We start from the raw sequence: 16,557 nt of genomic DNA, 5'->3' as shown, positions 1-16,557 counted from the left end.
TTAACAGCACGCAGGCAAATATCGATAAATTTTTATATTAACAGCAGCTATTTGAAGGCTGCCATATTGCTGTTAAGGCGGTTGTAATTTCAAAAGTTGTACATTTGTTTTGTACGTTTAAGTTGGATTATTTATTTATTTATTTGGTTTTTGAGCGCTTATGTTTAAAAATGTACACATTATTGTATGCTTTTGATTTTACACCAAAATTAAATGTAAAATAGTCATATAATTGAACAAGAACCTTTCGAACTGTTTCATTAGTTTGAAGTATTACCTCAATGAGCATACATCTTTTTTTAGCCTTATTTTGAATATTATGTACACTATATAATTCGCAACAGGTCTATGGAACTAGCTACAAAATTTTACGGGCTCTACAAGAAATCAAACCTAAGTGTGGCTATCTCAACCAAATTGTGTAATAAATTGACGGTTATAATAGACATAGATATAGCCTGTTCTCCATTATCACGCTATACTAGTCAATCTTTGTCGTGGGCATCGTATACTCTCCCGTCATCGCCTCCGTTGTAACATACTCCTGCTGTGGCGGCAGCTGATGATACAGCACATGCTCCGAGCCCGGCGGCGTATACGTCTCACGGCCCCCAGCGGCATTATTGCCATTCTCATTGCATCGGCTCTTCCCGGAGCCGAACAGCAAAACTGTTCCTTTGCTGAGCAGCGGACAGAGCAGCGCCTGATGGCAACAGGCGAACAGTCTGTAGTTTTGACCCTGAAACGGATCCGACAGTGCCGCGCACAACATATGATCCAGATTGATGCCCGTCAACTGTAAAGGATATGAAAATAGAATATTAGTTGGCAAATATTACCCGCTTTATTCGAATCAAGTTATTGTCCAACTAAAGCTGTGCCCATTCTCACTAGTTACCCTATTCCCCGCATTTTCCACACGAAGAAGTGGATCAAACAAAACGTGTGAAACAAACACATTTTTTATCGAAAGTTTTAAGCAATGCATTTGACTGATTCAATTGAAAACCAAAAATGTTGCCTAGCTCTTACAGTTCGAGCTGTACGTTCATCATCAATCAATCAGACAGTCAGTCAGTCAGTCAGTCAATCAAACTTACGATGGATAGTGGCGAGAGCAGCAAGAAATGATAGAAGAGCATAAAGGCCGTGCCGATTTTGACCCACTTAAAGTCACCCAGGTCCTCGATTGTGTAGGCGCCTAAAAGCAGACTCGATTGATTAGAGATAAATGCAACGAACTCAGGGCCATATACCACTTCTCAAGATGTAAATGGGTATGATGTAGAGCAGCGCATGCTGTATCCAATAGGTGGCCTGCTCGAACGGGTAGGTGCGTCCCTCGACCTCGGGAAACACAAAGGCCAGAAATGGTCCATTCAAATTGCTCATCTGTATGCGAAACAGGGCCGTTGTTGTCTTTGTGGGCTTAGCAGCCAGCAAATAGATCTGGATAAAAACAAAGTGCCATTAGTTAATGCCCTCGCAGACATGAGGCAGATCTTACCTGCAGACACGTTTGCACATGGCAAGGATTCAGTGCGAATATCATCGAACCTCCGGCCAGCTTGAAGCCCATCTCAATGCCAAAGACAAAGGACATGCTGATGAGCAGGAATAGCCGCATCGGACTGTGCGATTTCTGTATCTCATGTGCCGGCGGCAATCGTATGGGCGCCAAGCGCTTCCAGTTTCCGTGCATGATATAGATGAACAAAGCGGAGAGCAGCGCCGTTTCGGTCCATCGGCGTCGATCGGTCATGTAGTTGATGCACTCGGGTCCCGTAGTGCGTGGTATCTCATCCGTAATGCCGCCCACAGCCCAATCCCACTCCATTTTGGCAGTCTGTTCCTTTTACCCTTGGACCGCGACTTCCACTTTACTTCCACGCCTCAAGGAACTGCATTATACAAATGGAATCCTGTATCAAGAGCTTGGCTACAACCCCCGAAAACTTGGCTCTGCCGTTAAATATTAACCGCATTGCGTGTTGCTAACAGCCCGAAATAAAAATTGTTTCAATATTGTTTGTATGGCGTTTAAATAAATTGCCTGCCGCATGCCAACCTTCCCGCTTCCGCCCTGCCGCGGCGGGTAAGACCAATAATACACATAAACGTTATCGAAACAAAAGCACGTGCCGAAGCCCAAGGAAATACAAACACAAAATTTAATTTATAAATGTGCAAGAATATGAAAAAGTCTTGGTAAAGCATAAAACCCAGTCAATTTTGGAGGTTTAAATGTCTATAAGAAGAAAATATTTGGATCTCAATTCTATTTCCCCTAATTTCTTAATACATTAGTATTCTATTTACGGTTTGAACCAGCGCTTTTCCTTGGGGTTACCTGCAGGGAGCTAACTTTGCCTTAACTACAAACGCGTTTTTAAATATAAACTAAACAATTTGATTGATCATATTTTATATTATCATAAAAGTTAAAAAAAAATAAAAAAAATATAGATTCTGTACGATGGCCCTAGGATTACCCATATTAAAAGAGTATACAAAATACGGCATTAACATTTAATTTTGTTTGTTTTTGGGTTGTATTTGTTTTCAGTTTTTGTTTCTCTTTTCTTACGGAAGTCGTGAAACGCTGAGAAGCAAGGGGCACAAGCGTTAAGGCCGAACAGGTTTATTCCACATCGAAATAGTCACCTGGCTCCAATTACCCAACCCCTCACAAGCCGCAGCATGCCCTCATTTTTTGTTGGCCGACTGTCAAATGAGAAGGCATAGCATGTGGGCGTGGCATATGCATTGTGTGGGCCACTTGTTTAATTTGTTGTTAGGGCAGAAAATAGAAAAATACTCGGTTGTGCCCAAACAGAAAAATATTCGAAATCTGTGTATACTTTAGGAAAGCTCTTTTACTACATATGGTGTCTATCGATATCGATATTTATCGATTTCAGAGAAAAGTGCAAGCTATCGAAGATTGGAGACAAGCTTGATCTGCGCGAAAAATGCAAGAATCTCTGTTCTAAATTTGCAAGCCTCCAGCTTTTACTATATGAAGTCACAAAAGCCTTCTTCTGCCTGTCACATAAACTTGCAGAAAACCAGTATACCCATTCTTGCACATGCTCCATAGATTCGGGGTATAAAAACACAAAGAGGCCAGCTAGGCCAGGCTGTGGTGGGGGTGTCTGTGTGGGCTGTGGGGGTGTCGGGCTAAATGCATATATTACAAAACTGCATTGAACACGAATTGTTGTCAACGTTGACATCTGCCGCAGCTGCGTCTAAACTTGGCCAAGTGCCAAGACTGAAGGCTGTGCCAGTTGGTCAGTCACAGTTCCAGTCACAGTCCCACTTCCACACCTTACGGCTTAATTATGAATGGTTTACAGTGAAGGCTTTACTAAAGAACGCCTTCTTAGGGCCGAATAGTATGAATATAGCCAAACTTTATATGATTAATTTTTATTTATTAAGTGGGTTATTTTCGTGTTCTTTCCAGAAACGTACAAAAAACCTTAAGCATGGGGGAGCGTTGACTGTACCTGTGTGTGTATATATATAATCAACATAATAAGCACACTACTAGCCTCATATTTTTTACATTATTTATATATAAATTTCCAAGATATGTTAGTGTGCTCATTATTTTGACCACAAGTGTACATACATATGCATATTGCTTTTACAGGTGCACTTATTTTAAAGCCTACTTTCCAGCATTTTTGTTCTGGTGAATGATAACACACACACACACATACAAGCACACAAACGCATACAGACACAAATTCAGACAGACAATAAACAAACGTTATTGTGGTTTTCATTGTCAAGAACAGGCAAATAGAGGCAAATGCATATGTGCGAGCGAGCAAGAAATAAAGAGAGAGCATCAATGGGAAATGAACAAGCGAAATGTTTACAAGGCTTTTGGCCAGCGGCTGAGGCGGCGGCGGAGGCAGCGACAGCAAAGCTTGGCCGGCCAAGCGCCATTTGTGTCAGCTGTTTGCCAAAAGCGAACAGCAGAGGGCGCCACCAAAAACACTTAAAAACAGCGGCCATTTCCTTATTCGATTTTTCAAGCTGTTTAATTTCCTAAATAACCTGACTTGCCTTTGCTTTCTTTATATAGTTAATGACAAATTAAAAAATTTAAATAATTATTGACATAAACAATTGCTCACTTTGACCGTTGGTTGTTAATACACACGGCCACGTGGTTTCACAGAAAGCTTCACGCGACACTTGAAGCCACTCGCGTATTTTTTTATTTTTACATGGGACACATTTGTTTTATGTGTGCCACACTCTTGATTTATTTATAATTAAGCACATTCTCTATGCTCACTTATGAAATTGCATGGCGAATTGCCTCGAATTGAGCAAAAATTAAATATGCCAATATATGTTGCGAGCGTAAAATAAAACGCGTCGCAACGTCAACTGTGAATGCGGTTGCGACTCTTACTGACTGTCTGTTGACGCTGTGTCTGTATTTATCCCCCAAATGGGGGTTGTTTCCGGCAGTGGTTTGTTAGCGACTCCTTGCAAGGCATTTCAAATCGTAGCCGAGCGTTGTAAACTTGTCTTTTTGACTTGATTTTATGCAGAGAGGAATGTGCTTACAAAAACGACACCTTGCCTAATTTCAAATAAGAAACGTTATTGCACCCGTTACTTTTAAAGCTTTCTTTCGCTTTTAAATTCTAAATATATTTGAAGCTTAAATATGCTTTCTTAGTATTAACTATATCATACTATATTTTACCAAGCTCAACATAAAAAGTATATTTATTTACACATGTTGACTTAGTGCATTGTACGACTTTGAAGTCCTTAGAAATTAGCATATTCACCACATTGCTAGCACTGCCGAATTCACCACAGTTGTCTCGAGAGCGGCCTCACTCACTGAGAGCACAGAGCTTTTACGCGCTCATTTGAGGTTTCGTCGACCAGCGAGGTCTTTGTCAATTTGGCGCCAAAACACGCACACACACACACACACACACATGCAGATACATGTATGCAGATAGATGCACATGCAAGGGCATATGTATGTGTATGTGCATAGCGTACTCACATGACAGTGCGATTGCGACAAATTGGATTAAGAGCAGACATAAAATGCGAACACTAGTGGACACGATAGACTGATCTGCTGAGAGAAGCTTAAGCGATAATTATGAAATAAGTATTTACACATGTACATATAAAAAAAATATGGGTATAATGGGTCAATGAATAATGGGCGTTTCCTAATTTGATGTGAATATTTATATGTATGCATGTATGTATGTACATGCAACACACACAGTTGAACCGCGATTATCCGGGTTGCTCAATACGCAGCTCAGTACGGATAATCCGCAATCCCAATTGAAAGAAGTCACATGTTAACATTTATAAATGTTAAAGGTAGTATAAGGTTTGTCTTTGAGAGGACCGCTTCAATCGAACGCCTATTAGAATTCCGGATAATCAATTTTCAACTGTAGTTTTATCCTTATAAAATACTTAAATTGTGCACCCATTTTTTACCTCCGTTAAATCATGTGACTCTTCGAAATGCGCAGACGTTACCGCTAGCGTCCGGAACAGGCAAATGAGCGCATGTAACTACAATTAAGCGAATACTAACGGAAAACACAACACAAACGGGCGAGCTAACGAATACGAGGAACCACAACATTAACAAAGAATGCTCTTTACGCGAATGCTGCCCGACTAGCAGATACCCAGGCTTGCTTAATAACTATAACATCTTAAGATCAGCTTCAAGTTTCGAAGATTCAAACGCAAGTCTATTCTTAAAACATACATTCGATATTTAACGATCAGCAAGATATTACGTAATGCACTTATTTATACAGTTGGCTATGCCTCATTTTACGCTTTTACAATGGTTACAGGGTAAAACAAATATATGTAACGAAGCTAGGGACAATATCTGGTGGAAATGGAAATGGTTGAACGTGCGAGTAGCACAGCAATGGACACAACCATGTAAATCAAATTAGTCAAATGCAGAAATGATTTATTTACAGACACTGTGCACGTAAATTATCATTCAGCATTCTACATTCGTTTCCATGGCCCTCTGCATGCTCAATACCTATCGCTCGTGCATTGTTGACCCTGAACAGATAATACAGATATGTAAAGGGCAAAAAAAACAACGGGTAGTCTTCGTTAAAAATTAAATTAATCGATAAATCGATTTGACACCTCGCCAATTGAATCGTCTAGGTAAAATAACGGTAGCACAGAGTTGCCATAGACAAAATCGTTGGGCAGCACCACAATCATGCATGTTGCTTGAGTTTGGAGTGTAAGAAAGAAATTATTTATATGCAAATAAGCAAACGATTATTTAATATATAAAAACAAGGATCTTCGGATTTCTTTTCGGATTATTCCTTATTAAATACACAATGGGATGTCAACCAGATTATAAAGCAGATTTCGGTGTTGTTTTTCTTCTCAGTTTAATATTATGGTGGTAAATATTAAAATTTTCTTCTGGTGGAGAATCTACAGCCAAGTTCCTCGCCCAGCTAGTTCACGTTCATCCAATAAATAACAAATCGTACTCCAGGGCGTATACACATGACAGAGGCGCCAAGATTCAACGACCAGGTGTTCCGTCCTTCCAGCAAAGTATTCTTGGCAGACCGTACTAAATATTGCATAAAGATACCTATTAAAAAAAAAAAGGATAACGACTCATTTTTATACAAAAATGTACGGCGGAAATACATGAAGACGTGAATTGTATTCCGCCCAACTTCACATAAAAACAAAGTTTTGTCGAAAAGATACGCACAGACGGACAATGTTTCGTCGATCCAATCCAATAATATTTTGTCTCATGTACAAAGATATTTTCGAATGGTTCTCAAATAGAAAGCATTTAGAAAATAGGATAACACACAAATTCATTTGATTGATCCCTACCCGAATATTATCTAAATTTTATATACCTTTCTTTATCCAACTGTCATATAAAATATTGCTCGTTTATTTGCCTTTGAGCAACTGTTGGATTTCATCCAAGCTCTTGCCCTTCGTCTCCGGCACACAGAAAATGACAAAAATACACGATACAAATGAAATGACAGCGAATCCCCAAAACGTGATCGCCGAGCCGAACTCTAGCACGCATACCGGAAACAATTTGGTGACAGCAAAAGCAAATAACCAAGTAAAGGTGGCCACGATGGCGCCACAAATGGGCTTCACATCCTCCGCGAAGAGCTCGGCCATAACCAGCCACGGCACCGGGCCATAGCCCACGGAGTAGCCAACCTCGTATACGCAAACGGATGTCACAGCCACCCAGCCGACACTCAAATCCTTCATGCCCATATAATAGAAGCCCAATACTAGGGTTGTGATGCCCATCAAGACACCAGAGAATATCAGCAGCATTTTGCGACCAAGTCGATCGATGTACATAGTTGCGGGAATCGTCGATATGACGCTAACAGCGCCAATAATAATGGTGCAGATTCCTGTGGGAATCCCAGTGCCGGCTTCCTCGAATACACTGGCCACATAGAAGGTGATGGCACAGATGCCCGTGAACTCCTGGAACACCATCAGCGTTACGGATATGAAGATGCCCCTGATTGTGGTCTTGCGCGAGAATGCCTGCCCGCAGGTGACCTTCTTCTTTTGGTTATCTGCGATAAGGATGGCCATGTCTGCGCTTAGATCGGCATCGGCGCCACGCAGCCCCCGGAGGACCCTCTGCGCCTTGTCGGGCCGTCGCTGCTGCACCAGATATACGGGCGATTCGGGTACCCAGATTAATAGCACAAATAAAACGATTGACATGACGCTGCACAATATGTTGAAGGTTTCTACTGAACAATAGCTACCGGCTATAAAGCTAAAGAGTGTTCCGTTTACGATCATCAATTGGAAAAAGAATCCCATAATGCCGCGGCTCTTCACCTCGGCTATCTCCGTTGTGTAAATGGGCGCGGCGACGCTGTACGCCCCACTGCAGGCACCCAAAACGAAGCGTCCGATGAACAGCATACACACATGTTGGGCAAATAAAATGCATGCCCATCCCAAGAAGAATGGCACGGCCAGCAGCAGCATAACCAATTTGCGTCCAAATGCAGCTATCAGCACTCCGGAGGGCATACACATGCTGGCGGCGCCCAGATGGAACAGCGAGGCGGTCCAGGTGAAATCATCTAGGGTGGGCGTAAATTTGTATGCGGTGCCGGCCAGGATCGAATGCTGGACGGGACCCGACCAGCCCTCCGAGCTGCCCAAGCAAAAGCCACCAAAGGATGCCGAGAGACCAGCCAGATATTGCTTGAGGATACCCATGTCGTGATATTTATTTTATTTAATATTTAATTTATGAACGAAAACCCCGAATAGAATGAGGCTGCTCGATCTGGAATTGCTTGCGAAAGTTTCGCGTGGAATTGTAACCTCTCGAATTAAGTATACACTAGCTAAAGGTTTATAGAGTAATGATTGGGCCACGCCCACTTCTGCCACCACAAATTGCAAAAAAAAATCTAAATCGAAAAGTTGATACCACATAATTAGAGTATCGCGCAGTCGGTAGCACCCGACGGCCATGCCAAGCTGATGTGTACAATAGTCGAGAATGTCCGACTAGGAGATATCCATCTCTACATGAATATGTGAATGTTATTTTCTTTAATCCTGGTCAAACTGGAGTTCCACTATCAAAAAAGTGTATTGCATAGTCGGTTGCACCCGACTCCAAAAATGGAATGGGCCATATACCAAGAGTACACTGCGACCATTCCTACACGGCATTACAACTTTCAGAGGGTGTGCATCCCAAGGAGGAATACCTCTCCAAATGGAGCAGGGCAGGTAACTCTTGATTTAAATTTCTCTAGTTTTGTGGAAGCAGGAGGAGAGTAAGATGTCCTATAAATAAATCATATATACAAAAAATATGTAATGTAAATAAATTTAAAGATCTGTAAAATGGGTTAAGAAAGCTTGTTAAAGCTTATTAAATTGTTCTGCAATAGGAGTTGTTTAATGGTAATGGTATATTGATACATATCTGTACTGTCAATTTGATATATATACATATACTCTCACATAGCTGATCAGTCGAATATATAAATTCAGATACCTCATAGCCGACTGAATACCTTGGATCTACTTAGCCTTTGAGCAGCTGTTGGATTTCATCTAAGCTCTTGCCCTTGGTCTCCGGCACAACGAAGATGACAAAAATAATCGCTAAAAACGAAATGACACAGAATCCCCAAAATGTCGTTGACGGACCGAGATCTTGCAAGCATAATGGAAATACTTTGGTGACACAAAAGGCAAATAACCAACTACAGGTGGCCACGATGGCGCCACAAATGGGCTTGACATCCTCTGCAAACATCTCGGCCATTATAAGCCACGGCACCGGGCCAAAGCCCATCGAGAGCCCAAAGACGAATATACAAATAGCGGCCATGGGCAGCCAGCCGACCTTTTTCTCCATTAGCCACTTGAAGTAGGCGCCCATTATGAAGGTGGTGAGGAACATTAATATGCCAGATACAATCAGAAATATGCGGCGCCCGGCCATATCGACAAATAGGATGGCCGGTATCAATGCAACAACTCCGACCACGCCAATTAAGATGGTAGAGATCGCCGGTGACATGCCAGTGCCGGCCTCCTCGAAAATGGTGGCCACATAAAAGCAAATGCCATTAATGCCGGAGAATTGTTGGAACAGCAACAGCGTGATTGTAATGCATAAGCCCTTGATTGTGACCTTGCGCGACAATGATTTAAATATATTGGTCTTCTCCTTTTTGCTATCGGCCTCCATTGCAGCCAAGTCAGCGCCAATATCCGAATCTTTTCCACGCAGCCATTTCAATGCCTTTTCGGCCTGCTCCGTTTTGCCCTTCTGCGCCAGAAATACCGGCGATTCGGGCATCCACATGAATGTCAAAAAAAATATGGCCGGAAAGACGCCGCACAGTATGTTAAGTAAAAATACCTTGCATAAACTGCCAACCACGAAACTAAAAAGTATTCCAAGCGCAAACATTAGTTGAAAAAAACAGCCCATTACGCCGCGTGTCTCGACCTCGGCTATCTCTGTCGTGTATATGGGCACCGTTAGGCAGAAGCTGCCAATGGAAGCGCCCAATATAAAACGTCCAATTAATAGCATGAACGGACGTTGTGCTCCAATGATGCAGACCCAGCCCAGTAGACAGGGCAACATCAGCAACAGCATTATCAATTTCCGTCCAAATCGAAATGTCAATATTCCAACGGGTATGCACACACACGCGGCGCCCAGTGTAAAGAGCGAGGCAGCCCAACTCCATTCATCCAGGCTGGGCGCAAACTTAAATGCTTCACCCGAGAGTACCGAGTTTCCCACGGGACCCGACCAGCCAAGGGAAGTGCCCAAGCAGAAGGCACCGAAGGCTGCCACCAAACCGGCGAAATATTGCTTTAGGTGTCCCATTTCTTAACAGTATTTTGATTTTTGAATATATATATTTTAAATGTATATGCTATAAGGCTTCACGTTTCTAAAATAAAGCTAGAATGGCTTTTCATTTCAACTGTCAAAAGTATTTCATTCAAAAGTGCTAGATTCAAAATTGTAAACACAAATAGCGCGAAAAATATCCATTAAATTCCAACGGCATTTAAATTCGATAAGAAAATCTATCGATTCACTATTATCGCGGTTAATGTAATGTAAGCAAATATGGTTTACAGCACATATGCATGACTTCGCACTTTAGCGCCTTGTTAAGCTGCTGCTGTTATGTTATGTTATGTTATGTTATGTTATGTTATTATGTTATGTTATGTTATTATGTTATGTTATGTTATGTTATGTTATGTTATGTTATGCTATGCTCTGTTATGTTAATTTGAGCTCTTGGTGGCAAATGCTTTGCATATATATATATACGTTAAAAAATATATGTATATGCCCCATTGCCTCCTTAAAATATGTACAAATTTGAAGAAATATTTTATGAATAAAAATTAAATTAAACATCCACTGCTTCAAACGGACCACGTATGTATACATATAAATGTTTAAGATCCCTTACTGACCAGGTTCTGTATTCCAGCACATTTAATACGCATTTTGCATACAAACCGTTCAATAAACACAATTGTGGCAAGCTTTCCTCAAATGAATGCTGAATAAGGCATAATCAACAATTATTATGTACGCATCGGGCTGACCGTTCTAGTTGATTAAGATACCCATATTTATGTAGAAATTATTCCATTAACAAACAGAAACTGCAAATAGCAGACCACAATACCCAATTGCATAAATGCTACCAATAAATGCCCAGCGAAAGGCATCCATGACGATTTTCCAATAAGCATCATACATACTTTTTGGGCGTCAATATAGAAAAATGCACCAATCAGTATTCCAAAAGGTTTTGCGTGTTTTCCTGCATTCATTTCCGCCCTCTCAGCGGATCCAGCTCCGGTAGGGTCCTCCTCAGTGGGCCCAAAATCAGTAAGGACCTCATTGTCAGGTATGCATGCTAAGGACCCTCTCCTCAGCAAGCTAAAGCGCAGAGGGATCTTAAGCGGATCCGCAGACAGTAAGGACCTCCATTAGAAGAGGCACCTATCTGGAAACATCCATTGCATCGTCGGCCCCCAATAATCTAGAATCTATTCACAAAATGGAAAGGCGCCGACATTCATACCACATACAAAATGCAGCAAGGACCTTCTCAGGTTCCCCTTCTCCTTCTCAGTGGGCCCAACAGCAAAGAGGACTTCACATTTTCACATTTTTTCACATATTTTAAAATTTGCACATTTCTACAATTTACTAAAAAAACAAAAAAACAAATAGAGCACGGACACTTCTATAGTCAAACAAACTTTTCACAACTGAGCACTTAATACTGACCGAGCGGATGGTTAGAGTAGAACAGTAAAACAATAACTTGACAGCAGAGTCAATGACACTATTCTCAGAAAGACCCCTAAAGGAATTGGTTTTTTCAAAATTCGAATAAACCAATTGTGAAACTTCAAAACCGAATTTTGCCGCATATTGGAAATGATCATTGATATGATACCTTATTGATACTGTCAACCGATGTTAACAATATATAATTAACTTTAAATAAAAGTAAATAGAAAAAATATATATAAAAAATATGAATTACTACAATTAACTTGGGCAAGATACAAAAAAATTGCTCATACAAGTAACCTAAAATTCTTTGGAGACGACCGTAAACATATTTTATGATAAAGGCATCAGAACTGAGAGACACTTTTCCTTGATCAATATACATATACTTTGAGGGGTAGGCCAAGTTCGAGATCGTGTAAGGTACGTGTAAGCCAGACTATACTAAAAAAGAAAGTTACCAGATACAACTCTCGTGTTTAAGCTATAGATAGATTACTTTTGTATATATTTATTTCAAGACAGCGGGATACATGTATTGGTTTTTTTTTGGCCAATTATGCGCCAAGAATACCTTGAATCTCATCGATAGTTTTGCCCTTCGTTTCCGGGACAAAGAAAGCAACAAAAATACAAGCCAAAATTGAGAATACTGTAAATACCCAAAAAGTAACTACCGGACCGAATTGATCTAGGACGAGCGGAAATAATTTGGTGACAGCAAAGGCAAACAACCAACTGCTGGTGCCCACAATTGCGCCGCAAACGGGCTTCACATCCTCCGCAAACAGCTCGGCCATAACCACCCATGGCACCGGACCGAATCCCAGCGAGAAACCGACCATAAACAAGCATATTGCCAGTATGGGTAGCCAGCCAACATTACTGTCCTTAAGCCACTGAAAGTACACGCCCATCACCAAAGTGGTGACGCCCATCACAATTGCCGACACGAGCAGCAAGAGCTTCCTGCCGGCCCGTTCCACAAGCAGAATGGCCACAATTGTGGCGAATACTTGAACAACGCCCACCAGAATCGAGCAGGTGTTCGGCGAGAGGCCGGTGCCCGCCTTCTCGAAGATGGCGTTCACATAGAACAGTATCGCATTGATGCCCGTAAACTGTTGCAGCAGCATCAATGTCATGGCGATGCCGAGTCCCTTCCAGGTCACCTTTTTCGACAGTGCCTGGACAAACGTGGCCTTCTCCTTCTTACTGTCGGCGGCCATGGTGGCCATATCGCCGCTTACATCCGCATCGCCTCCACGCAGCCACTTCAATGCCTTTTCCGCCTGCTCCGTTTTGCCCTTCTGCAACAGAAAGACGGGCGATTCGGGCATCCAGAAGAACAATACCAGGAACACAAGTGGCAAGATTCCGCACAATACGTTGACGAGGAATGGCTCACAATAGGCGCCCACAATAAAACCATAAAGAATGCCATGCACGATAAGCAGCTGGAAAAAGCAGCCCATAACGCCCCGCAATCGGATCTCTGCTATTTCTGTGGTGTAGACGGGCGCCATAACACAAAAGGCGCCACCGCAGGCGCCCACAACGAATCGGCCAATATATAGCATGAAGGTTTTTTGCGCTCCAATAATACAGCCCCAGCCAAGAAAATATGGAATCGTGATTATCAACATGATTAGACGGCGTCCAAATGCACCAATCAATATGCCAACGGGCACGCACATGCAGGCGGCTCCAAAGTTTAACATTGAACTAATCCAACTCCATTCATCACTGCTGGTCCCAAACTTGTAGGCAGCACCCGATGTTACCGGCTGCTCCATGGGCCCGGACCAGCCAATTGAGGCGCCCAAACAAAAGGCACCGAAGGCCGCAGCCAGGCCGGCCAAAAACTGCTTAATGACGCCCATTCTAGTACAGGATATACAGTTTTTAACTTCTGTCTTAAAACCAAGACAATTTTAAAATAAATAGACTAATCTGAAAGACAATTCCCTATGAAAAAACCAAAATACTAACAAATTTTACACTCTACTAGGCATACCATACCAGTTGTGGTATTGGATAAATTCGAAAATGTCGGGCCCAGGTAAAAATGGCATAGAAATAAAAGTCAATATGATGCTCGAAATTTGGTGATGGAACCCCCAACCATACAATATACAGATGCTGCAATTGCTCAAATAAGCGAAACAAGAATTTTTAATGCAGGTGAGCCCCATGAGTGACCAGAGAGACTGCTGAGACTGCTGAGAGTGGGAGTCGAGTATTGAGTAATTTTTTGCTCAATGACGCAATGCTAATGTAGCGCAAGATCTCATGAGTCTCACTCGCATTAAGAACTCATGTTTCGATTATTTTGGCATTTAGCATCTACATATATCAAAAAATTAAAACACAAATCGATTCTGAGCAGAACATATATTTATTGTACAGTCTTAGAATCCAATATACTCTGAATTTCCTCATTTGTCTTGCCCCTAGTCTCGGGCACAAAGAAGAACACAAACAGCAAGGACAAACAGGAAATAGCTACAAAAGACCAAAAGGATATTGCCATGCCCCAGGCCTCCAGTGTTATGGAAAAACTTTTGGTGCTGAGAAAACCAAAAAAATGAGCAATGGTCCACACAATGCCAGAGCCAACAACTTCAGAATGCAGCCTAAACAGATCCCTTATTATGACAAACGGCAGCACGCCCAGCCCCAAGCCAAAGAAGAATGTGAAGCAGCACATGCTGGACAGGGGCAGCCAGGTCAGGGAATGCAAATAGTCCACGTTGTTAGCCTTAAGATTGAAGTACATTGCGTGCAGTGCACAATTGAGTATGACTAAGAACACAGACCAAATCAACAACGGACGACGACCAGCACACTCGAGCAGCGAAAATATGGTTGACAGGAAAAATGCTACACCCACAAAAATAGTGGACAGTTCGACATTCACTTGGGAGCCCACGTCCGCTTCAATGAGAATGAATGCGGCATAGGTGATGATAGCCTTGCTGCCACAAAAGTGCTGGAAAAACATAAGTGCGATGCAAATAAATAATCCCTTTAATGTCGCCTTTTGTCGTAATGTTTGGCAGGTATTTGCATAGTCCTGCCGCATTGTTAAAATATCCTGCTCCATGCGATCAATTTCCAGAAAAGCATTAAAACTGTTTCCGCGCAACCAGCGAAGCGATCGTAACGCCTTCTCCTTCCTATTCTTGAGCAAATAATACACTGGCGACTCCGGCATCCAGATGAAGGTCAGCAGAAATATTGCTGGCAATATGGCGCAACCGTAATTCAAATAACGAAAGTCAACAAATGATCCCATTACATATGCGTAAACGATGCCCAGCACAAAGAAGATCATAAAGAAATTGCCAAGGTATCCTTTTACTTCCACTTGGGCAACTTCTGAACAGTACATGGGTATCGTTATAAAATAGCAACCACCGCAGAATCCTTGCAAGAAGCGCCCTGCCATTAGCATATACAGATTTTTCGATAATATTAAAATTGCCCATCCTGCCAAAAATGGTGGCACCATCAACAACGTAATTAGCTTGCGGCCCATACAATTGGCCAATGGTCCTGCTGGCATTGCCATAAAGCTGGAGCCCAAACTGGACATAGCGCATACCCAGGCGTATTCACTAAGACTCACTGCAAAGCCATATATTTCTTTCTGCGTAACGTCGTACTGTGCCGGCGCTGACCAACCCACCGTGGCTCCTGCACTTAGTGCGCCGAGTGATGCAAAAAATGCAGCTATATATTGATTTTGGGCAAAGGGTCTGTCCCAGAAACTGGACATAATTTAAGTTAAAATTGGAAACAACAAATGCATAACCACCTTTTCAATTTTTAAATCTATATTCACCAAAGCTCGAGCTCGATTTGTAGCTCGAACAGTGCTGCCACATGCTTATAGATTACGCGCAGCCAACTTCACGTGAGACTGGCAGCATTGTTTTGATATTGCATTGTTTTCTTTGTGTCGTATTATATATACATATTTGTATGTGAGTCATCGTAAATTGAATGTATCATCAAAATTAAACTGTATTGCATCGTCATACGACCAGTATACCCTTAAAATCAAAGCTGCAAACATGTCGCTAGTAACTGACGAGGAGTGGGCCCAGTTCAAGGTAATGTTTGTAAACAAAACACGCAAAACGCAATAGCCTACTTGACGCCTCTTTTTATACCAGGCTACCCACAAAAAGAATTACGACGGAGATGAAGAGCAAATGCGTCGATCCCTTTACGAAAAAGCTAAAGCAAAAGTAGAAGAACACAACAAGAAATTTGAAAGCGGCGAGGTAACATGGAAAATGGGCATTAACAACATGTCGGACTTTACTCCGGATGAGTACGCAAATAGGTGTGGCTCAAGGCCATCCAAGTAACTGGATGCATTTAAAAAATCTCATGAATCTAACGTTTAAATGAACAAAAGACATATTTTATAATCATGAACTTATTCTTTTATGTACATTTTACTTACCTTATACAAAATAAACAGCTGTAAACTGCAACTGCTTTTTACTGTACTGGTCACACTGTAAACGGACAGCTGTTGATATTTTTATAAAAATGGTGATGATGGATGACATTTAGTCGCATTTTGTGTGATAAGAATTATAAATTTTACAGGTGGTCTTAATTAGAGC

The 16,557-nt window shown here is 41.8% G+C and overlaps 6 protein-coding genes across 9 annotated transcripts; 1 reads left to right on the top strand and 5 right to left on the bottom strand.

The window, feature by feature from the left end:
• Positions 1-127: 127 nt before the first annotated feature.
• LOC115758030 (transmembrane protein 164) lies at positions 128-5,581 on the bottom strand. Of its 2 annotated transcripts, none has more exons than XM_030698540.1 (5): positions 5,509-5,581; positions 1,508-1,901; positions 1,257-1,449; positions 1,101-1,201; positions 128-796 (listed from the first exon to the last, which is right to left on the bottom strand). In XM_030698540.1, the coding sequence occupies exons 2-5, from the start codon at positions 1,835-1,837 to the stop codon at positions 482-484; spliced, it is 939 nt and encodes a 312-aa protein (XP_030554400.1). In that variant the 5' UTR covers positions 1,838-1,901; positions 5,509-5,581; the 3' UTR covers positions 128-481. The 2 variants fall into 2 exon arrangements, with proteins under 2 accessions (XP_030554400.1, XP_030554399.1); XM_030698539.1 differs by lacking the exon at positions 5,509-5,581 and adding an exon at positions 4,152-4,410.
• A 769-nt stretch (positions 5,582-6,350) lies between these two features.
• On the bottom strand, positions 6,351-8,338 carry LOC115757829 (facilitated trehalose transporter Tret1-2 homolog). 2 transcript variants are annotated; one of them, XM_030698255.1, is made up of 3 exons: positions 7,927-7,995; positions 6,951-7,861; positions 6,352-6,667 (listed from the first exon to the last, which is right to left on the bottom strand). In XM_030698255.1, exon 2 carries the CDS (start codon positions 7,804-7,806, stop codon positions 6,988-6,990), a length of 819 nt encoding a protein of 272 aa, XP_030554115.1. In that variant the 5' UTR covers positions 7,807-7,861; positions 7,927-7,995; the 3' UTR covers positions 6,352-6,667; positions 6,951-6,987. The 2 variants fall into 2 exon arrangements, with proteins under 2 accessions (XP_030554114.1, XP_030554115.1); XM_030698254.1 differs by having other exon boundaries at positions 6,351-6,667; positions 6,951-8,338.
• A 788-nt stretch (positions 8,339-9,126) lies between these two features.
• On the bottom strand, positions 9,127-11,890 carry LOC115757830 (facilitated trehalose transporter Tret1-2 homolog). Of its 2 annotated transcripts, none has more exons than XM_030698256.1 (2): positions 11,371-11,890; positions 9,127-11,271 (listed from the first exon to the last, which is right to left on the bottom strand). In XM_030698256.1, the coding sequence occupies exon 2, from the start codon at positions 10,466-10,468 to the stop codon at positions 9,143-9,145; it is 1,326 nt and encodes a 441-aa protein (XP_030554116.1). In that variant the 5' UTR covers positions 10,469-11,271; positions 11,371-11,890; the 3' UTR covers positions 9,127-9,142. The 2 variants fall into 2 exon arrangements, with proteins under 2 accessions (XP_030554116.1, XP_030554117.1); XM_030698257.1 differs by having other exon boundaries at positions 9,127-11,618; positions 11,697-11,890.
• A 527-nt stretch (positions 11,891-12,417) lies between these two features.
• LOC115757857 (facilitated trehalose transporter Tret1-2 homolog) lies at positions 12,418-13,936 on the bottom strand. Its single transcript, XM_030698293.1, has one exon. It carries the CDS (start codon positions 13,795-13,797, stop codon positions 12,472-12,474), a length of 1,326 nt encoding a protein of 441 aa, XP_030554153.1. The 5' UTR covers positions 13,798-13,936; the 3' UTR covers positions 12,418-12,471.
• A 331-nt stretch (positions 13,937-14,267) lies between these two features.
• LOC115757856 (facilitated trehalose transporter Tret1-2 homolog) lies at positions 14,268-15,792 on the bottom strand. Its single transcript, XM_030698292.1, has one exon. It carries the CDS (start codon positions 15,693-15,695, stop codon positions 14,313-14,315), a length of 1,383 nt encoding a protein of 460 aa, XP_030554152.1. The 5' UTR covers positions 15,696-15,792; the 3' UTR covers positions 14,268-14,312.
• A 123-nt stretch (positions 15,793-15,915) lies between these two features.
• LOC115757858 (protein CTLA-2-beta) lies at positions 15,916-16,422 on the top strand. Its single transcript, XM_030698294.1, has 2 exons — positions 15,916-16,032; positions 16,096-16,422. Exons 1-2 carry the CDS (start codon positions 15,994-15,996, stop codon positions 16,291-16,293), a joined length of 237 nt encoding a protein of 78 aa, XP_030554154.1. The 5' UTR covers positions 15,916-15,993; the 3' UTR covers positions 16,294-16,422.
• Positions 16,423-16,557: the final 135 nt, after the last annotated feature.

This window comes from Drosophila novamexicana, unplaced genomic scaffold, assembly GCF_003285875.2.
Source record: "Drosophila novamexicana strain 15010-1031.04,08,12 unplaced genomic scaffold, DnovRS2.1 tig00000121-arrow-pilon, whole genome shotgun sequence".
Classification (NCBI taxonomy): domain Eukaryota; kingdom Metazoa; phylum Arthropoda; class Insecta; order Diptera; family Drosophilidae; genus Drosophila; species Drosophila novamexicana.
The sequence above is the reverse complement of the archived record's forward strand: the minus strand, read 5'-3'. Positions and strand labels throughout refer to the sequence as shown.

What these genes read in the sequence shown, in the direction of transcription:
- LOC115758030 (XM_030698540.1), bottom strand. Translation starts at nt 1,837, where the DNA reads ATGGAGTGGGATTGGGCTGTGGGCGGCATTACGGATGAGATACCACGC. An exon ending in CATTTACATCTTGAGAAGTG is followed by an intron (nt 1,202 to 1,256) that starts GTATATGGCCCT and finishes GTCTGCTTTTAG; the next exon opens with GCGCCTACACAATCGAGGAC. An exon ending in TGCTCTCGCCACTATCCATC is followed by an intron (nt 797 to 1,100) that starts GTAAGTTTGATT and finishes TATCCTTTACAG; the next exon opens with TTGACGGGCATCAATCTGGA.
- LOC115757829 (XM_030698254.1), bottom strand. Translation starts at nt 8,316, where the DNA reads ATGGGTATCCTCAAGCAATATCTGGCTGGTCTCTCGGCATCCTTTGGT.
- LOC115757830 (XM_030698256.1), bottom strand. Translation starts at nt 10,468, where the DNA reads ATGGGACACCTAAAGCAATATTTCGCCGGTTTGGTGGCAGCCTTCGGT.
- LOC115757857 (XM_030698293.1), bottom strand. Translation starts at nt 13,797, where the DNA reads ATGGGCGTCATTAAGCAGTTTTTGGCCGGCCTGGCTGCGGCCTTCGGT.
- LOC115757856 (XM_030698292.1), bottom strand. Translation starts at nt 15,695, where the DNA reads ATGTCCAGTTTCTGGGACAGACCCTTTGCCCAAAATCAATATATAGCT.
- LOC115757858 (XM_030698294.1), top strand. Translation starts at nt 15,994, where the DNA reads ATGTCGCTAGTAACTGACGAGGAGTGGGCCCAGTTCAAG. An exon ending in AGGAGTGGGCCCAGTTCAAG is followed by an intron (nt 16,033 to 16,095) that starts GTAATGTTTGTA and finishes TTTTTATACCAG; the next exon opens with GCTACCCACAAAAAGAATTA.